Source organism: Papio anubis, chromosome 10, assembly GCF_008728515.1.
Source record: "Papio anubis isolate 15944 chromosome 10, Panubis1.0, whole genome shotgun sequence".
In the NCBI taxonomy this organism is placed as follows: domain Eukaryota; kingdom Metazoa; phylum Chordata; class Mammalia; order Primates; family Cercopithecidae; genus Papio; species Papio anubis.
Window position 1 is genome coordinate 81,702,972 of NC_044985.1, and position 20,922 is coordinate 81,723,893.

Below are 20,922 nucleotides of genomic sequence, written 5' to 3' on the forward strand. Positions count from 1 at the left end.
CCCTGGACAGGGTATTTGAAAAGATGCTCCTAGACACATTTGTAGAATATTGTTATTGTTTGGCTAATTAGTGCAAAATAAAGACCCTTCTCTCCCACTTCAAGAAGGTGATTTCATTTATTTCCACATCGACATTTATAGATAAGGAAGTGCAATGCATAAATGAGGCTTCTAATCCATAAATGAGCAAATAATAATTTAACAAACTTTTATTTTATTTTTGGTGAAACCAAATTTATTAATTCAACAAATGTATCTGTTGCATCTTTACTGGGTGACAGGCTTTGTGCTTGGGAATGTACTGGTGAATAAAAATGTGGCCCTCTGGTCTCAGAGCTGACAGTCTAGTGGGGGAAGCTGTCGCTTAACAATCACACAATGTGTGTTAGATTTGTCCTTATGATGGGTGCCTTTAAAAAGTGCATGGCACTGTGAGAGTGTGCAATGGGATTTGACCTAATCGGAGAGGTCAGGGAAGTCTTCCATGAGGAAATACCGGTTCAGCGGTGAGTAAATATTCTAGCCTTTCATGGATTCCAAAACCCTGCCTTGTATCTTGATACTTGAGTGTGGTTGTCAAAACAATTTGAAAATAATGGTGAAAAGAAAACACATCAAAATAAAGATGTGCTGGATCTCTTCAACATGGTCTGGGGAGGTCTAAATTTCTGCCTTGCTCATTTAATTACCACTCATTAGCATTATGGCTAATTTGTTATTATATCAAATCTGGCCATATTAATAACAAATTAATCATCCACCTTCTAAAATATAATCTGCGGCAAAGTTTTATAACCATGTGTATCCATAAAATTCATTTGATAGCTTATAGTTGCAGAGGAGGATGTTATAAGGTTGGTTTTTGAGAAATATCTACAATTTAAAGCTGAAAAGATGCAGAGAGAGAGAGAGAGTGTTATATAATATAGAATATTAGTATTAGTGTTAGATATATGAATAAATTTTTTGAAGTATAATTGATTCATCTATAATTTAAGAAAAGTCACAAGTTTAAAACATTATTTCAAATAGCTCTTATCTAACTATATAGGACAGTTCAAATAGAATGTTAATGCTTCTTAGCAATAGGCAGATTGGTTACATGGTGTCCAGATTTCTGCCTTGGGTGGCTGCATCCCAGCTGTGCTGCCCAGGAGTTTAGTAGAGATAAAAGCCAGGCTGTTGACATGATTATGGAAGCACACACCACTTTATCTCCAGTAGAACTAAATTTAGCATTTCTTGGAGGTACACTTTTTTTTTTTTTCAGATGAAAGCTGCATGTTATAATGAATCTGAATAATTCAAAAGTGGCAAGATCCTAATGAATAGATGCATCATAGGCCAGAAGACTTGGCTCCAACTTGTGAAGTTATTGAAGGTCTTACTTTTCTTTCAGGAAAATTTTCTTTAGAGAAAATTTTTTCTTACACACAGAATTTTAGCCTAAGGTGAGTTGTAGCTTAAGTGAGTTTGATATCTTAACTCTGCATTAACTATTTCTTACAGTGATATAAGTGGAAAGAAAACATTGATAACCAAATTGTTTCATTCTGGTTTCTTACAGCCCTTGTAGGTTTTATAGTCACAAGCTTCTTTTCTGATATTGTTACTCAAGGAAGACAAAAATGGGCTACATCTATCTAATTTCCTTATTGTTAACCCAAATCAGAGCAAAATGATTTCACTTCTCTGAATGTGTGTGTGTGTGTGTGTGTGTGTATATATATGTGTGTATATATATGTGTGTGTGTATATATATATACATATACACACACACATATATATGTGTGTATATATATACACACACACACATATATATACATATATATATACACACATGTATATATATATACACACACACACACACACACACAGAGATATGGTACAAACACAGACATTGTCAAATAAAATCAAATCTGAATTTAGATAGAGAATCTGTTCAAAAGAATTATCACAATAAGGAGAGGGGACTACTGTGATAGGGGAACTATTGTAACAGGGAGAATGCTCCTACCTTAAGATCTATAAGCATTTGAAAGGCCAGGCAGAAAGGATTTTTCTTTTATAGGGAAGGGCAAAGGAGGTCAGAAAGAAGCACATATGAGGGAGTGGGTAGCGTGATCCCACAGTTAATCCTACAGTTAGGAAACATCTTTCCTGTGGTCAGCCCTTTCTTGGTAAGAGGTGATTATGGAGAGGCTGTGTGCTGGCTTAGGGTGAGAGTGGGTCAAAATTCCAGGGCCTAAGGGGAAGAGAGTAGCCTAATTAAAGTTTGGCCAAGTCCAGGTAGTAGGTATTAATATTTTGTCCAGATTGGTTAGTGGACACAAACAGTTCAGCTAATAATTTATGAGGCAAGAAAGGGAATTTGAAAGGTCTGTGTCTGGCCTTGTTACAGATAAACAAGGGAGATTCCGTGAGTCTTAGCTGAGTCCTATGGGGAAGAGGTATTCTTTGCAGTAAGTAAGGTCTTTTGAGGAACACAAAAGGATGGGGGGATTTCTTAACCATCCCTGATTTCCTGGAACACAGGGCTCAGATAAAGTTGAACATTGTCAACATGTGCATTTATATATTGTATTAGTCTGTTCTCATGCTGCTAATAAAGATATACCTGAGACTGGCTACTTTATAAAAGAAAGAGGTTTAATGGACTCACAGTTCCACATGGCTGGGGAAGTCTCACAATCATGGCGGAAGATGGAAGAAGAGCAAAGGAATGTCTTACATGGTGGCAGGCAAGAGAGCTTGTGCAGTGGAACTCCCATTTATAAAACCATCAGGTCTCATGAGACTTATTCACTACCACTAGAACAGAATGGAGGAAGCCAACCCCATGATTCAGTTATTTCCATTTGGCCCCGCCCTTGACACATGGGGATTATTACAATTCAAGGTGAGATTTGAGTGAGGACACAGCCAAGCCATATCTCATATATATATAAATTTATTAAATATAAATTATTAAATATATAAAATATATACATATAAATATATAAAAATATACTTATTAAATATATAAAAAGAGATACATATAAATATATATGTATGCATGTGTATATATAAAATGTTATGTGTATATACGTATATGTGTACATACATATATGTAAATGTAAAAATCTAAAGGATAATTTAGGTTAAGTATAATGAAATTAGATGCTACTTTTTAAAAGTCACATTGAAAAGATCATAATTATGGAGCAGCAAGAAAGTTACCCTGGAGTCATAAGTGGTTATTTTCGAGTTTAATTAAACATTTCTTATTTCAAGTAGATACAATGTGCTCAAAGAAACATCATATATGAGATTACATACTCATAGTAATAGGCCAGAAGGATATATCTTTTTATCTCCTTATTTCCCACTTTTTATAAAATGATTTTGTATTATTAATTACTCTCCATACATTATTGATACTTTTAGTATTTGTGGTAAGTGAAGATACCTATCTATGGATGCAGAATAATTAATTTTCCCTTTGAGGAAAAATTCATGGCTTTATGAGATTAATTATAGATTCTTTGAAAAACATATCCCCTTGGAGTTTTAAAAATACGTTTAGATTCATAAAAATTTACACATAACTCTTCAGATAACTATTTAAATAAGACAGGAAATACAGATCATTATTATAATTATATTAATGCTTTGAAAAAAGGTAACTTCTGGAAGGAAAAGACTCTCACAGAACCATGACTTAGAATTAAGTATTAGACTTTGGCATCATTGCATAATATTATGGAAAGGTTAACAAGTAGTTACGTAGAAGCTCCAGGGTTTCAGAGACAAAGAAGAGAATCCTTCCCTATACAGTGAAATGCACTAATCCCTCATGATGGGATTTGTAAATCTGCCAGGACAAAGCTATGTGTTCTAAAAATAGCTAAAGTCTTTGAGTGTTTATTTAAAAAATAACTATTCTCAATGGATTTTTGAGTCAGTTGTACTGAGGGATGGAAAGTTTTTAAATTGCTTTACAATGTTTTCCAGGGAAAAAATATTGCGATTCAAATCTCTCAGAGGTATTCCTTAATCAACTAGAATATTCTGGATCTCCCAGTTGTCTGCTACTCAGCGGCTGGCATTATGAAAAAAACTAGAATAAAATTGGTTCGTGAATCTGTTGCCTGGGAATTATCCTTTTCTTGGGTCAAAAAAGTTCCTGATCAATTACAAATAAATCTAGTCTCAGAAAGTTAAGCTCCTTTTCTTAAGCATGTGTTAAGAGATGTGTTTTTCACATACATTTAAAATATACTGATGCCCTCAAAATATAACTTGGATTTCAGCAACAAATTCTGATTTCCTTGGGTCAGAAATATGAGTCTGTATCAGTCATTTTCTGTTTTTTTTCTCTTTTTTTTTTTCAGATTTAATTGGGCTTCACTTTTTTGTAAGCAAAGATATATAGAAAGGGAAGGTTAAATGCGTTAGAATTACTCATGTTCTCTGGTGGTACATTATTGTAACAAGTGTATTCCTCCAAACTGCTTGGATGGGCACAATTTGAACATATGCCTTAACAGTCCTATAGACACTTGAGAGTTACATACAGTTTATTTGCTGGTGAAATCATGGATGGTTACACACCACTTCCTCATTCCCTTACCTTCCAGATGGCTCTTCACACTTACCACACATGTTGCAGGAAACAGGTTCTTGTTTATTGTGGGTTTGCTATCAACCAAGAAACTGATATCTAAGACTGCTAAAAAACAAAGCGAGCGTATAAAGTCTTGTATATGAAAAAGTATGTTTTAGAGGTAGCTATGTCCTAGTATTAAATTTGAGTAAGTGAGACTGAAGCTTCTTAACAATGTATATTGTGTATCCTCTCAGTCTGTCCATGAGTCCTTACATGTACTCTGAAACTAGCAAGGGAAAAAGCCAGCAACTTTCTTCCTGTTCTACTTTATCAATAGTACATTTTAGCCTGGGAGAGGAAGAATACCATCGAAAGGAACAATTATATGTATGCATAGTGTGCGTTTGTGTATGTGTTACATCATAGGCTCTGGTTTCTTATATTAAACAACTCATTTATTAAACCCTGCTTATTGTAAGCTCTGTAATAATACATGTAGATATGATAATAACAATAATAGAGGAATGAAATTTTCCTTGGAGGTTTTGGTTAACTAAATATGTTCTCAGCTGTTCTTATGAAAAGCATAAAAATGTGTAAGCAATATAATAATCACAAATGCCATCACGATGGAAATTACATTTTTAAATTCTGAAAAATATAGTCTTTGCTACTAAATCACAGTTTTATCAACCATACTGAATCATTCGGTCATCCTCTACTTAATAAACACCACCTTAAAAATTGCTGGGTTCATCTCAGGAAGTATAATTTTGTTCTAGAGATTCTTCTCTGGTCAGAAAGAGAGAGAGAGGACAGAGAGAGAGGAGCAAATAATAAAGTGATTACTACTGTCTTTACTCTTTAAATAACAGCTCCTGGGAAGGTCAGCTTCTTTGGCGGTGCTGTCAGAGATACCCGGGAAGAGTTTTCATAGAGGTCTCTTAACTACAGGAACCTTGAAAATTAATTACATGAAACTTTATGAGTTTCATTGAAGTTAAACATCAGCACAACCAGAATTATTTTCCTGGAGCTTTTGATTAGACATTTCTATACCAGTTTGTCTGTCATTTCTCTTTTGCAGCATAAGGTTTAACAGTCTAATCCCTGAATTGGCCAGAGCTGCTGCATACTCCTATGTCGGTTGTGTACCGCACAACCGTAGGGGGTGCCATTCCCACTGAATGTATGTGTGTGAGTAGTGCCCTCTGGATTTGTCATGTAGTTACCATGAAGTTGTCAGTCTAAGCATTGTTCTGTCTCTAGCCTTTTGTTCTCCATGAAGTTTTGAGTGTCTTTAACTATTATTACATTAATTATAATTATTGTCTAATGTAGTGATTTTCCCTACTAAGATTTACGTTTAGGATAAATCTTCAGTCATTTCAAAAGGATTCATACGCAGTAGTGTGTCTTCTTGTGAAACTATCGTTATTTGTGTACTGAAGCACAGTAGAGAAGCCCAAGAATCCAGAGTCATACATCAGATGAGGAAAATGTCAATTGTAACTCAGCTAGATCTTAACTTTGATTGGTTTTGACGACCAAACGTAGTTGATTCAGTTTGTAACTTGACAACAGAAACTGTAGACATTTGGAAAATAATATCCAGTCCTCTTTTCAAATCTAATACATCCTTCTTGTGTAAGAAAATTTAATTAAATTCATTTAATCTTCTGAAAAATGCTCTAAATTCATTTAAGAGAGTTAAAAATAAATAAATCTTTTAAAAAGCCTAAGACTTGAGTGAGAGAAATGATTTGATGTTAGTCTGTTAGCTTCAAGAAAAAATGCCAAGTTCTTGACCTCGATAGAAGGTCCTCTGTGATGGGGTCTTTGCTTACCCCGGTCTCTTCCCATGTTATATTCTCCGTGCCCGCAGTTCTGTTTCTTAGAAATACCAGGCAGTTTTGGGATTCCATGCCTTCGCACTGCTGTTCCTGCCAACTGTGATGTTCTTTCCCTCCTTAGTCACCCACCAGCCCCTCTTCATCACTCAGATCCAGCACTAGGGTTATCCATTGCCTTTCTAGTGAAGGCTTCCCTGCTCTTGTCCCTCCATACCTCTCACCCCGCAATTCTCATCAAAACCAAATTATCTCCTGTTTAGTGCCAGATCTGTATCTTATTCACAACTTTATTCCTGTGCTCACCATCCTGACTCACTAAATGTTAATGATGTGTCCCTATGTCTTTTTCTCATACAAAATCCAGCTCCTTCAGGGTGGGGACTGTGCCTTAGTACAGTGCTGAGTTTTAGATGAGGAAACAGGATTACAGAAGCTCTGCAAGTTGTTCAAGATGATGCGACTAACTAGTAAGCCGTGAGGGTGGGTGAACACTTTGATCTGTGTGACTCCAAAACCTGTCCTTAATATCCAAAGTCATGATGTCCAATGTAACTGTACATGCCTGTGTACCAAAGCTTGTTCTTCATATTGGACATTGTGTCCAACGTCACCATTGGATGACACCATGTGTCATTTGGGAGGATGGGCATTTCTGCAGTTCTTGGCAGCTCCATTTTCTCATGGGGTTGAAATTTTGTCCTGTTCTTCCTACTTCAACCTCTGGGGAGTTTCATTTTTCCTGGTCTACTCTTTTTAAAAAATTAATTTTTGTGGGTACCTAGGTGTATATATTTGTGGGGTACATAAGATGTTTTGGTACAGTCATGCAATGCATAATAATCATATCATGGAAAATTAGTTATCCATCCCCTCAAGGATCAAATCCCTTGTGTTTTAAATAAACCAATTATACTCTTTTAGTTATTTTTAAATATACAATTAAATTATTATTGACTATAGTCACTCTGTTGTGCTATCAAATACTTGGTCTTATTTATTCTAACTTTTTTTGTACCCATTAACCATCGTCATCTTCCCTCATCCCCCACTACCCTTCCCAGCCTCTAGTAACCATCCTTCTACTCTCTATGTCCATGAGTTCAATTCTTTTAATTTTTAGCTCCCACAAATAACTTACAACATGTAAAGTTTGTTTTTCTGTGTTTAGCTTATTTAAATTAACATAATGACCTCCAGTTCCATCCATGTTGTTGCAAATGACAGGATCTCAATCTTTTTAAATGGCTGAATAGTACTCCATTGTCTATATGTACTATGACGTTTTCTTTATCCATTCATCTGCAGATGGACACTTAGGTTGCTTCCAAATCTTGGCTATTATGAATAGTGCTGCAATAAACCTGAGAGTGCAGGTAACTCTTAGATATACTGATTTCCTTTCTTTTGAATATATACCTAGAAGTGGGATTGCTGGATTGTATGGTAGCTCTATTTTTAGTTTTTTGAGGAAGCTCCAAATTTTTCTCCATAGTGGCCGTACTAATTTACATTCCCACCAACAGTGTATGAGGGTTCCCTTTTCTCCATATCTTCACCAGCATTTTTTATTGCCTGTCTTTTGGATATAAGTTGTTTTACTGGGGTGAGATGATATCTCATTGTAGTTTTGGTTTGCATTTCTCTGATGATCAGTATTGTGGAATACCTTTTCATATGCCTGTTTGCCATTTGTCTTCTTTTGAGAAATGTCTATTCAGATCTTTTGCCCAGTTTTTAATCAGATTATTAGAGTTTTTCCTATAGAATTGTTTGAGATCTTTATGCATTCTGATTATTAATCCCTTGTCAGATAGGTAGTTTGTGAATATTTTCTTCCATTCTGTAGGTTGTCTCTTCACTTTGTGCGTTGTTGCCTTTGCTATGCAGAAGTTTTTTAACTTGATGTGATTTCATTTGTCCAGTTTTGCTTTGGTTTCCTGTGCTTGTGGGGTATTACTCAAGACACATTTGCCCAGACAAATGTTCTGGAGAGTTTTCTCAATGTTTTCTTGTAGTAGTTTCATAGTTTGAGGTCGTATATTTAATTCATTTTGATTTGATTTTTGTAAATGGTGAGAGACAGGGGTCTAGTTTCATTCTTTTGCATACGGACATCCAGTTTTCCTAGCACCATTATTGAAGAGACTGTCTCTTCCCCATTGTAAGTTTGTGGCATCTTTGTCGAAAATGAGTTTACTGTAGGTGTGTAGATTTGTTTCTCTATTCTGTTCCATTGGTCGATATGTCTGTTTTTATGCCAGCACCATCCTGTTTTGGTTATTACAGCTCTGTCTTACAATTTGAAGAACCTGGCCTACTCTTTTACTCAGTTTCATCTTTTCCTACCAGAGTATTCCATCTTTTCAGAATACAGGCAGGCTCCCATATGCACTGGACTAGTAATTTGCTTTTGGCTTTTTCTCTCAATAGAACCAATGTCCACCTTTATTTTTCTCTTCCTTCTGGTGGCCATCTTTTGACTATCAGGCAACTGGTGACTGTTCCCAGGGTTATTTGATATAATTGCACAGGTTTCTAGATCAGTGCTTCAGCTCCTTCAAGCCATTTCCCTCAATTCATACTGTGTACAGGCATCCATATACATAGGTACACAGATATCCTGAGTATACAGTATATACAATTTTTGGTGGCCCTATTCTACATTCTATTCTTCTAGTGCCTATGTTTAATTTTTTATTGTTACTATAGAAGAAGAAGCACACAAAATGTGCTCAAGATGTGATTGATGAATTGAATTACATGAATTTAAATCTATAAAAATATTAACAATTATCCCAGTGCTAGAAGACATTGGTCACTGTTGCCTTTGGTTACTCGTAAGAGGATTAAAAAAAGACACTTTAATTCCTTTTAGGTTTATTGTCTTTTTCCAGCATGGTTCAGATATTAACAATCAAAGTGACTGAACTTTAGATTTTTTATATGATCTTTTCTTAAAATCTGGGTAACTTTTATCTTTGAGTTTCTTCCTTCCTTTGTGAATCATCTCCATCTTCATCACTGCCAATCTTTAAATATTTACCAAGAACTCATCGTATATCTAGTGCCATAAATATATAAAAATGCTCTTAGAAAATGCTCTCCTCCCTGGTATTCACTTATGTTCCAAATTGGCAAACCCTTTGGTCTCAGTTACACTTTTGGAATAATCCTGTCATCTTGAGATCTCATTATTTCTATTCAATAAACTAGAGAATTATTGTAAAACAAATTGGGTATACCAGAAAGAAGTGGGACATTTTAGAGAAAATCAGAATATTCACCATAAAGCTGAAATCAAGCATATGACTGATTGGAACTGAATTTGTTCTAGTTTTAAAATATATTTTTAAAATGTAAAATACGCTTAAACAACAACAAATAATCACTTATTGTTATAAAATATGTATTCTCTGTAGACAGTGTTCTAAGTGTTTTGTACTTATTAAATCAGTAAATTCTAATAGCAACTATGTGATATATGTACACAGTATTATGATATCCATTTTCTACAGGAGAAAACCGAGGAACAGAAAGGTTAGCTAATAGCTAATGATTGGCAGTGCCGTGATTGAAACCCAGGCCGTGTGGACCCAGAGTCCTTGTCCACAGTCTGACAAGACTGCCCCACCTGGTACATAGCTGTTTAATATACAATGAATGAAAAAGCTCAATAACAATGGTAAATCCACACTTCATAATAACAATTAAACTCCTAAACTTGTAAATATATAAAAGCAAAGAGATAGATGCTCATCTTCAGATGGGGAGGGAAGGGTTTGTTATTCATGTTACAATAGGCAAACTCTCCCTCAATTTTAAACACAGAGGGTTCTAGTGTGGTTGGCTGCAGATAACAAATCCACTTGCAACAGAGATCGGAACATTAGGAGGGGTTGACTGTTATGGACTTGATGGTGTCCCCTTCACAAATTTGTATGTTGAAATCCTAAACCCCCAGTACCTCAGGATGTGGCTGAATTTGGAGATAGGGCCTTTAAGGAGGTAACTAAATTAAAATGAGGTAATTGGTGGGGGGGGGGTGGATAATACAATATGATAGGTGTCATTGTAAGAAGAAGAAATTTAGACTTAGACAGGTAGAGAAGGAAGACCATGTGAAGACATAGGGAAAAGATGGCCATCTATATAAGCCAAGCAGTGAGATCTCAGAAGAAACCAACCCTTCCAACACCTTGATATGGGACTTTTAGCTTCTAGAATTGTCAGAAATAAATTTCTGTTGCTTAAGCTACGGAGCAACCCTTGCTCCGTGACCTGTTAGGAACCAGGCCGTGCAGCAGTAAGCATTGCTGCCTGAGCCCCGCCTCCTGTCAGATCAGCAGTGGCATTAGATTCTCGTAGGAATGGGAACCCAATTGTGAACTGTGCATGTGAGGAATCTAGGTTGTTTGCTCCTTGTGAGAATCTAATGCCTGATGATCTGAGGTGGAACAGTTTCATCCTGAAACCATGCACCCACCTCCAGCCCCCTAGTCCATGGAAAAATTGTATTCCATGAAACCAATCCCTGGTGCCAAAAAGGTTGGGGACCCTGACTTAAGCCACCCTGTCTATGGTGCTTTGTCATGGCAGCCCTAGCAGACTAATACAGGGACCCAGGAGGAGAAAGCTAAAGTTTGAGTTTCCTAGTGCAAAACTCATCAGGAAACAAAACTCCACAGTTTTCTTTTGATCTTTGGCAGAAAAATGTAATTTAATTAGGATGCATTTTTATGTAAAGTGGGGTGCCCTTGGCCACATGACTTGTTCTTTATGTGGGCAGATGGGACAGTCTTCTTAACCAGCATGATTAGAATTTCACTAGCTTATCTCTCAACAAATACACACACTGTTACTCCACTTGCTTCTGCCTTTCCCAGATATACCTGTCATAATATAATATAATTAAAATAATTATAATTCCCTCTGACCTTGAAATTACTAATTAGCATAATGGTCAGTCCTTTGGTAATTTTCTCCAGAAAACTCTTGTTAAAATGGGCCTGCATAAAATGTTGGGGGCAATGTACTAGTTATAAAAGGATGGGCTAATTTTTGGGTAAGTTGACTATTCCTTGCCAGAATTAAGAAGTTGGAAAATGAGGTTTCTTGGGGGTGGTTAGTCATGGTCCTGGGAAATTGGGACCTAGGCTGAGGACAGCAGGTATTCAGTGGCACTCAATTTATTTTTTCATTCAACAAACACTTTGGAGTCTGACTTTGGCCGGGCCCTGTGCTAATTCCTGGGATACCTCTATGAACATGATACAAGCAGCTATTGCATTCAGAGTTTATGTTCTTATGGGAGATACAGATATTACAAAGTACAAGCCATAATTAGTTATTTAATTGTAATTGTGGCAAGTGCTACCTCTGGAAAGAGGCTAGAGAGAATGAAAAATAATTTTATTTAATTCATTATCTTGCTGAAGGTTGGCACCTTTTAGCCTGTGCTGTCCAATGCAGAAAGCACTAGCCATAAGTGTGCTATTTTAAGTAATACAAAATAACTACAATGGAATAAAATTAGATATTCTATTCCTCAGGGGCATTCTTCACATTTCAAGTGCTCAGTAGCCACATGTGGCTAGTGACTACCGTGATGGACAGCAGAGATATAAAATGTTCCTGCATCGCTGAAAGTTTCACCAGAGAATGCTATCTGGGCTCTAGAGTGGTGCCAGAACAGTAAAGTCAAGAAAGAGAGCCCTTAACTTAATTCCTTAGAGAACAGAAGATATATATATCTACCAAAATAGTCCACTTTTGGCTGCAGGCCATAGTATAAATCTCGTCGTAGTCTGGCCTTCAAAATGAAGAATGGGCTTGGTTTTCAACCAAGGACAGATTTCCTTTCGTCTTAGTCTTATGAGTATTGGGGTTTTGCATTTTGTGAGTGCTCATTTTCATATGTATGAGCAAGTTGTTCATAGGAACTAGGGGATTCTTATATTTTTCCTTTTTATTTAAAATATCTGACTACATAAAATAAACAACATGTGGTTTACAGATATGAGGAGTGTTGGTATCTGTTACTTTAAAATAGTATAGCAATGTTTGGGCTTTTCACAGCTGAAAGAATTAAAGTCGGCTTCAGTACCACCAATCCCCATTTTTTTTCAAGTACAAGAGAAAAAAGAAGAAAAGAATATGTGGGTGGAGAATACGGAAATCAGCTGTGATGGTTTAATACCCTTGAAGTTGACATTAGTAGAAGACTTTATTAAAACATGCAACCTGAAGCTGAGGATTATAAAATATAATATGTCATGGTGGGAGATACGCTTTGGCTGCCACACCTAAAGGTCACTCTTTGAAGGGAGCTGAGATGGCTGCCAGGATCCATCGATTTCTTTCTAGTACTAAAACATCCTCTGGCAGGTGTCAGCCTGGCTGTTTGAACAAAAAGATATGGGAAAAGTAAAGCGTAAGCAAGAATGGGCCATGGGATTCTCCTTGTAGACTCAGCAGAATGCTGCAGTGTTTGTTCTGAACAGACATGTGTAAATTTTTGCTTTAGCAACACAGCAGACATATGCAGTATTCAAATATTATTCAATATATATTTTCTTTAGTGGAATATAGCTTCTCAAGTCTCTAGGATAACAAAGTTTTAAAATCCTGTCTAGGTGTATATAATTCTTTAATTTGTTTCTAGTGGGGCTGCTCCCTCATGTAAAGTAGGACACTTTCCCTACAACAGATTTTGTTTTTCTTTGGTTAGTTTCCACTTACTCCCTCTGCTCCTATCATGGCCATCCCTCTGCAATTCTCCAAATATCCCATGTGTGTTCTTGCCTCTATGTCTCTGCATACACCATTTGTCTTCTGTGCTTACCCCCCATCTCCTCTACAATCTAGAAGACTCAGCCTTGACATCTTTTTGAACAAGAATTGCATTTATGATGATAAATCTGTGCCTGTCCTACAAAAAAAAAGCCCTTGTCTCCTTCTGAGGTGATTTTGCTTAGTGGCTAATCTTTTCAGGTTTTTTTGTCTTTAGGTTTTGCAGAAAATCAGAAAAGATGGAAAAAGTGAGAGGTGACATGATTTGCTCCCTGGGCTGTGGGGACCACCCAGGGGCTGTGTGGAGGGAACCGCCCCTACTTTAGCGCTGAGCTCATAACCATGGGGATTCCAAATCTAGGTGCTCACATTCATTTTGCACCATTAGCAAGTTAAAAATGATAGAGCCAGGCCAAGTGTGTTGGCTCATTCCTGTAATCTCAGCACTTTGGGAGGTTGAAGTGGGCAGATCCCTTGAGCTCAGGAGTTCGAGTCCAGCCTAGGCAACCTGGTGAGACCCCATCTCTACAAAAAATAAAAAAATTTGCTGGGCATGGTGGCATGTGTCTGTAGTCTCAGCTTCTTGGGAGGCTGAGGGGATGGTCACTTGAGCCTGGGAGGGTGAGGCTGCAGTGAGCCATGATTGCACCTCTGCACTTCAGCCGGTGTGACAGAGTGAGACCCTGTCTCAAACAGCAACAACAACAACAACAACAAAAAGAGCCATTTCCTGAGCAGATTGGCAGGTGAGGGATGCTGGTTTTAGCTAGTATAGTGAATGAATGTGTGTGTGTGTGGGCGGGGGGTGTGTGTTCTTAGTCCCTTTTACACTGACAGTTGAAAGACTGACCTTTGCCCTTCTCTCTCCCATGTTATTTCTGATGTTAGTAGGCAGTTTACAGCACAGCAGGATGGGAGAGTTGCAAAGGGAGGTGTCTATGGTGAACCTTTTCAATGGCCCTTCCATGCACATACCCTCTTCACTGTGAATAACCATAAATGCATAATGATAACATTTTCCACATGCTAAATCATGCTAATGACCCCTACCAAGTAGAGGAAAGAACGTTGTCTTATAATACCAACAAATTATTTAAACCTGAGAGCTTTACATCATATTAGACTAAGTTGTGTATATTAAAATTTTCCAAAAGGATAAAGATACTGTCTTTTACATATGAGGTATGACTATTGTAACCTGTTTTTTCAATTATATGAAGTAAACTTTATTGGACATATTTTTATATTACCATTTTTTTCTCCTTTCACCAAATTATGAAAGCACATAGCTAGATATGCTTTCTCCCTTTGAAGAGGCATGACAGTTTCGGGTTTTACTAAGAAAGATAGTTTCCATCTGAAACTGTGTGTACATAGTGTTTACTTCTAATTTAAATGCCTATTTACACAGGTTGGGGATACACCAATGTTTTTTGATGATGTTGTAAGTTTTCAAAATCTATTTGAGGTCATTTTTATATGCTTAGAATGACTTAGGTGCAAGTCTACATGGAAGCAGAGGAATAAACCACATGGTTTTAGAAGCCATTTCTGATCACTGGAGCACAAGCTTTTTGTGGACAGCAGGCACTCCCTCCGTAAGTCCAAAGCAGGGGAGCCACCTGCTGGCCTGTGTGAAAAATCTTCATTTTCTGGAGGTAGTCATCCCTGCTTTTTTAAAGTTTAGGTAGATTTACTTACATATTGAAATTTATGTACTTTGTGTTTTGCTGAGTAAATTTCTCACTTCACACAAATAAAGGGGCTCTAAAATAAGGAGAAAAAAATTAGGATGCTATGAAACACAAATTTGAACACAATGATCAATCCTAGAAGTAGAGGCTTTTAGTCATTCCATTTCATATTTTGAATTTTTCCTTTTACTCATAGTTCAGCCTAACTGCATTTATGTTATAAACCAAAAATAAAATTCTAAGCCCCTTAACCGACTGAATGGACCTCTCCTCTGGGGACAAGGGGATTCCAAAAAAATCCAAAAAGCTAGTTCAGACCATGATGGGAACCTGATGGTGTAACCACCCAATGGGTTCACCTTTCACGCTACCTAGAAAGAGCTGATTTATCAAGACAGGGGAATTGCAATAGAGAAAGAATAATTCGCACAGAACCAGCTGTGCAGGAGTCTGGAGTTTTTTTATTACTCCAATCTGTCTCCCCAGGATCAGAGTTTTGAAAGACAATTTGTGGGAGGGGAGGGGCAGTGAGTCAGGGATTGCTGACTGGCTGGGTCGGAGATGAAATCATGGAGAGTAAATCATGGGGCGTTACTGTCTTCTTGCGCTTAGTCAGTTCCTGGGTGGGCATCGTAGGATCAGATGGGCCAGTTTCTTGATCTGGTGATGCCAGTTGATCCATCAAGTTCAGGGTCTGCAAAACATCTCAAGTACTGATCTTAGGAGCAGTTTAGGGAGGGTCAGAATCTTGTAGCCTCCAGCTGCATGACTCCTAAACCATAATTTCTAATCTTATAGCTAATGTTAGTAGTCAAGAAGGGGATTTATTTTGGGAAAGGGCTGTTATTGTCCTTGTTTTAAACCATAAACTATAAACTAAGTTCTTCCCAAAGTTAGTTAAGCCTATGCCCAGGAATGAACAGCTTGGCGGTTAAAGGCAAGATGGAGTCATTTAGGTTGGATCTCTTTCACTGTCTCAGTCATAATTTTGCAAAGGCAGTTTCAATGGTAAAAGGGGATTGGACATGCTGCATTATACTCTCCTCCCTTGGGAATTCAGCTGAACCGATCAGCCTTAAAATTAAAACAGAGATCTTAAGACAAAGTAGACTCTTTGTAGCAATAAGATACCAAATTCCAACCTGACTCCAGTATAGCATCACATGACAGATAGCAGGCCCTGAAAGAAATCAAGTATTTTACCCCAAAATATATTTCTTTGACTTACTTTACAATGGCCCTGCAAAGCTGTCTCCTGTGGGGAAAATTTACATTCTTTAGAGAAGCCCCTTCCCTTTCCAGGTCTTTTTCTGATCCTAAAGAGTTTAGCTGAGAGTCTGGTACCTTTTAAAGGTATGAATAGGAAGCATTCTATTGCCTCTAAGGATGGCCACCTATAAGCCTTCATGTACACAGTAAGAACGTTGGTCTTCAACACCCCTTATCTTTGCCCAGACACTCCTTTCTATTGATTCCAGATTTTTAGATAATAACTTAACTCCTTCAACCAATTGCCAATCAGAAAATCTTTGAATCCACCTATGACCTGTAAGTCTCCGGCTTCGAGCTGTCTTGCCTTTCCCTACCAAACCAGTGGATGCTTCACATGTACTGATTGATGTCTTATGTTCCCCTAAAATGTAAAATATCAAGCTGTAACCCAACCTCCTTAGCCACATGTTCTCAGGACCTCCTGAGACTGTGTCACAGGTCATGGTCTTCACATTTGGCTCAGAATAACTCTCTTCAAATATTTTACAGAGTTTGGCTGGCTTTTTTCATCAACAATATGTATATAAAAGGGCTTTTCTAAAGGACTTTCACCCCTCCTCCTGCTCATCTCCTTCCTCTTTCTTTCCCCTGGCCTACATAGTCAAACTTCTTATCAGGGTTGTTTATACTTGCTGAATCCACTTCCTTACCTCCCACTCACTTCTTAGCCAACTTTAATCTTTCTTCTTCCCCTGACACTCCATTAAATCATTCTCGCCAAGGTCACCAATAACGTCCTTGTCACAAAATCTCATGGACACTTTTTCAGTTTTTATCTTTTTTGACTAGTTGGGAACATTCTACATGGCTAATCACTCCCTACTTGTTTTTTTTGTGTGTGTGTGAGACAGGGTCTTGCTCTGTCACCCAGACTGGAATGTGGTGGCATGATCATGGCTCACTGCAGCCTCGACCTCCTGGTCTCAAGCAATCCTCCTGCTTCAGTCTCCCAAGTGACTGGGACTACACGCACATGTCACCACACCCTGCTAATTTTATTTTTTGTAGAGATAGAATATTGTGATGTTTCCCAGGCTGACTCCCCACTTCTTGCAACACTGCTGCCCTTGATTTCTGGGACACCATCCCCTTCTCTCTTCTTCCTACATCTCTAGCTCTTTCTTCCCAGAATCCTTTGCAGGTTCCCCTTCCTCCGCTATTCTGTTAAATGCTGGTATTTCTTAGGATTCTAGCTTAGACTATCTTCTCACTCCACCTTCTGTCCCTGGGGGACACTGTTCATGCAAAGGGTTTTGATTATCTTCACCATGCTGTCAAATCTCAAGTGTGTATTTTTAGCCCAGGTGTCACTCTTTATCTCTAGATGTTCCCTGCTCATCCTCCCACAAAGTTTATACACCAAATTACCTCCCAGGCATTGTACCTGGGAGGTCACTCAGCCACAGCAATGTCGGCATTTCTCAAACTGTGCTTCTTTATCCATATGTCCTGCTTACCCTCAGTGACACCTCTGGAATTCCTATTTGAATGAATAAATGACAACTCAGAGTTATCCAAGCCTAAATCCTGGGGGTTATCCTTGATCCTTTCCCTAACCCTCCACCTCTAATTGGTTAGCAAGCACTGTTGGGTCAACCTCCTAAATACCTCCCTAGGAAACCTCCATTCCCATAGCTGTCACCTTAGGTTATCTTCATTTATCACCTGAGTTAGTGAAAAGTCATTTCTCCTCTTTCCTTGTCCCACCCCATAGCCCAGCAGCTGGAGTGATCTCTTTGAATGTAAAGCTGGTCATGACCATTCTTCCTTCTTAAAGCCCTTCCATGGCTTCCCACAGCTCCTCTTAACTTCTCTTCTGAAGCTCTTTGTGGCCTGCCTTCTCAGCTCCCCTCCTTCCTCTCCAGCTTCGTCTCTCTTTGCCTTCCTCTTCCATGCACTACTTCAGCCACACGGAACTTTCTCCATTTCCTCAGTGGCACCAGGGATGCTTTCGTGCTGCGTGGTCACATGGACTGTCCCTTATTCCTTGAAAGTGTGTAACCCTGCTTGTATCCCTGCTCCCTGGGAGCCCCCATCCTGTTGTTTTCACACTGCATGGGGCACTGTTACCTGTGCTACCTGTGTTTGCTCAGGTACGGAGTCTTCAGGATGCCTTCACGGATACCTCCCCTTCTCCTGCCTCCCATCTTCAACAGAGTTAGGTATCCCTGCATGGATTCCTACAGAACCCTGCTATTCCACTATCATAGCACTTTAATTGCTTTTTTATCTTTCACTAGACAGTCTGTATTATTTTAAGCAATTAGGTGATGAATTTTAACATAGCAATTTTAACCCGATCCCTAATTACATAAACAATAGACTTTTAGCATCTGAGGTCAAATCAAAGAACGTCTCATTAAATCCCCATGTTTTGGAGAAAAGGAAACTGCTGCCCACAGGAGTTAGGGACATTTCCAAAGTCACAAAGTCAATTCATAACTTATTAATCATTCTTCCCACTGCAGACGTCAGCCATAACCCCAATTCTTTCTATCCTTTTGACTGATGCTGGTTTTCTCTACAAGAAGCTTGAAAGCCTTAGCCGGGACATGGTTTAAACTCTATTTTGCCTTGGTTATCAAGCAATCAAATGGTGTGGTTAAAATTGTAGCAGGCCTGTCATTTCTCATTTAAAATAAAACAGGACTCAGTCAGGCTTCTTGAAGTGAGACTGCATGTGACAATGCAGGGAACACATCTCCTAGGAAGAAGAGAAGCCACAGAATGGACAGCTCATGGAATCTCAGGCTAGAAGATCCTTCACATTTGAAGCAGGCTTTGGAGGACTGTGTTATCTTTTCCTTTTACATTTCCCCTTTCCTTGCCTTCAGAGCAAGAATTGTAGATTTTCACTTTAGTGCTGTGTCCTTACAGGGGCTCAGCTCTGCTGCTCTTTCTTTCCTCTCTGTATTTTCTAGCGCTTCATTCTGTTCACAACTAAGACTCTTAGAATTTTTCAGTTTCAATCTCAGAAAGAGTTAATCCAATTGCTTTATCTAATTACTGTCATTACTGCCTGACATCAGGACATCTCATGGGTCACTGGTCAGCTACTGATAGGCTGTACTTGGCCCATGTGTGAATCCTTGGTCCAACCAGTTTTGGCTGGGGAAGTTGATTCCAACATTGCAGAGCAGGGCCATTCCAACTCAGGGTCAGCCTGGGGCTATTTTCTTTAGCAGAGGTCTGTGGATGTGGACAGCGTTGCATAAGTGCTGTCAAATAAACCTCTGGATTCTCTACATGGTGATAATTTAAAGTTTCTTTAAAAATGTGTTTTTTTGGAGTGTTCACAATTCAAAGTTCTAAGAAATCTCAACTACTGACATATTAAGGAATTGAATATGAATGTCCTCTCCCACTAGATGCTGATAGTTTGACTTTCACAGTAAGATATTCTGGGAAGAAATCTGGATAGGAAGGATTAGGGAGGCCTTATCATGACACTCACAAAGTTGAATGAGTTTGGTGAATGTATGGTGAATTTTTTCCAGGCATATATACTTATAAAGTTGATTTAAAAATAAGAATGTAAGAGTGATGGTATTTGACATTTAAAAGAAATGTTTTGACAAGTGTATGTGATGATTTAATGGTGCATATTCCATAAAGTCGACAGGAGTGAAGCTGTGGAAATGTTTGTCTTTTGAGTGAGTGGTATTTACTGCTGTGAATTTGCTGTTCCGTTTGCCAGTACACTCTCCCTCACTCAAGCTTTTACTCTAACTTCACATAACTGAGTTGCTATTTTCAAAGGTGCTAGTAATGTGTGATTGGATTCTGGATTTTTTAAAAAAGTAATAAGATGTTTTGGGACAACTAGGCAAATTTAATATGTACTGTATATCAGATGCAATTACTGAATGAATGTTAATTTCTTTGGGGTTAATAAGAGTATTGTAGTTATGTAGAATGTCCTCATTTTCATGATCTGCACACTGAGGTATTTAGGGTGAAGTATGCATTGTTAGACAGATAGGGATAGATAAATTGATCAAGCCAACGCGACACAATCTGAAAAACTGGGAAATATGGATGCTACTCATTCAATTTTTGTGTAGGGTTGAAAAATCTTTGAATAATATAAAAAGTTAGAGGAAAAAGCGTAACTAGTAGTCTGGTGGTGTAGATGGCTTGAGTCTGAGATCTGAAATTGTAGCCAGTCTCAGATTAGAGAAAATAGGTCTTGACTTTCCTTGCAGTAACATTAATCTGGTGTTTAAATGAATGCTTTGCTGAATCTGGGGCACCGAGAGTGAATATCTCATTAATGACCAAATCTACAAACCAGTCATTATGGAGGAAGCTGAGTTGGCCACATCCTTGATTTAACTAAGAACTAGCATGTTTTATTTCATAGCTGCCTTAGCCTCATTCATTAAAACCTGACTCACTGGGTGGAGGGTGGAAGAAATTGCCCCTTTAGAAATATCTTGCTAATAACTACTTGACCACTTCAGCTAACACTGAACCTGGAACTCATGTCAGCATAGAACGGTGGCTACAAGGCTACTGGATGGGCCAGCCATACACATGCCATGATTCATTCTCAAAGAGGACGATTTCAGCCTCTTAAAAAGCATTATGATTTTGCAGAGAATAAAGAATAAATGTCCTTGGTAAAAGGACATATCTAGACCAGATGTAATACAACTGTCATTGGGCTATAGGGAATGCCATGCACGTAGAAGGCAGGGTGAATTGTGCCCCTGGAGTTGTGTAA

The 20,922-nt window shown here is 38.2% G+C and overlaps 1 protein-coding gene across 5 annotated transcripts in view; it reads left to right on the plus strand.

Annotated features, from left to right (window-relative positions):
- The window catches only part of PLCL1 (phospholipase C like 1 (inactive)), a 347,516-nt gene that overhangs the window by 309,718 nt on the left and 16,876 nt on the right, over nucleotides 1-20,922 (plus strand). Inside the window, exon 6 of one of the 5 annotated variants that reach the window (XM_021923834.2) lies at nucleotides 1,271-1,740. The exons of the other annotated variants lie outside the window; for them this stretch is intronic. Coding sequence (XP_021779526.1) covers nucleotides 1,271-1,303 — 33 coding nt within the window. The 3' untranslated portion in view covers nucleotides 1,304-1,740. Of the gene's footprint in view, nucleotides 1-1,270; nucleotides 1,741-20,922 lie in introns of those variants that run through there. 5 annotated transcript variants of the gene reach the window in all.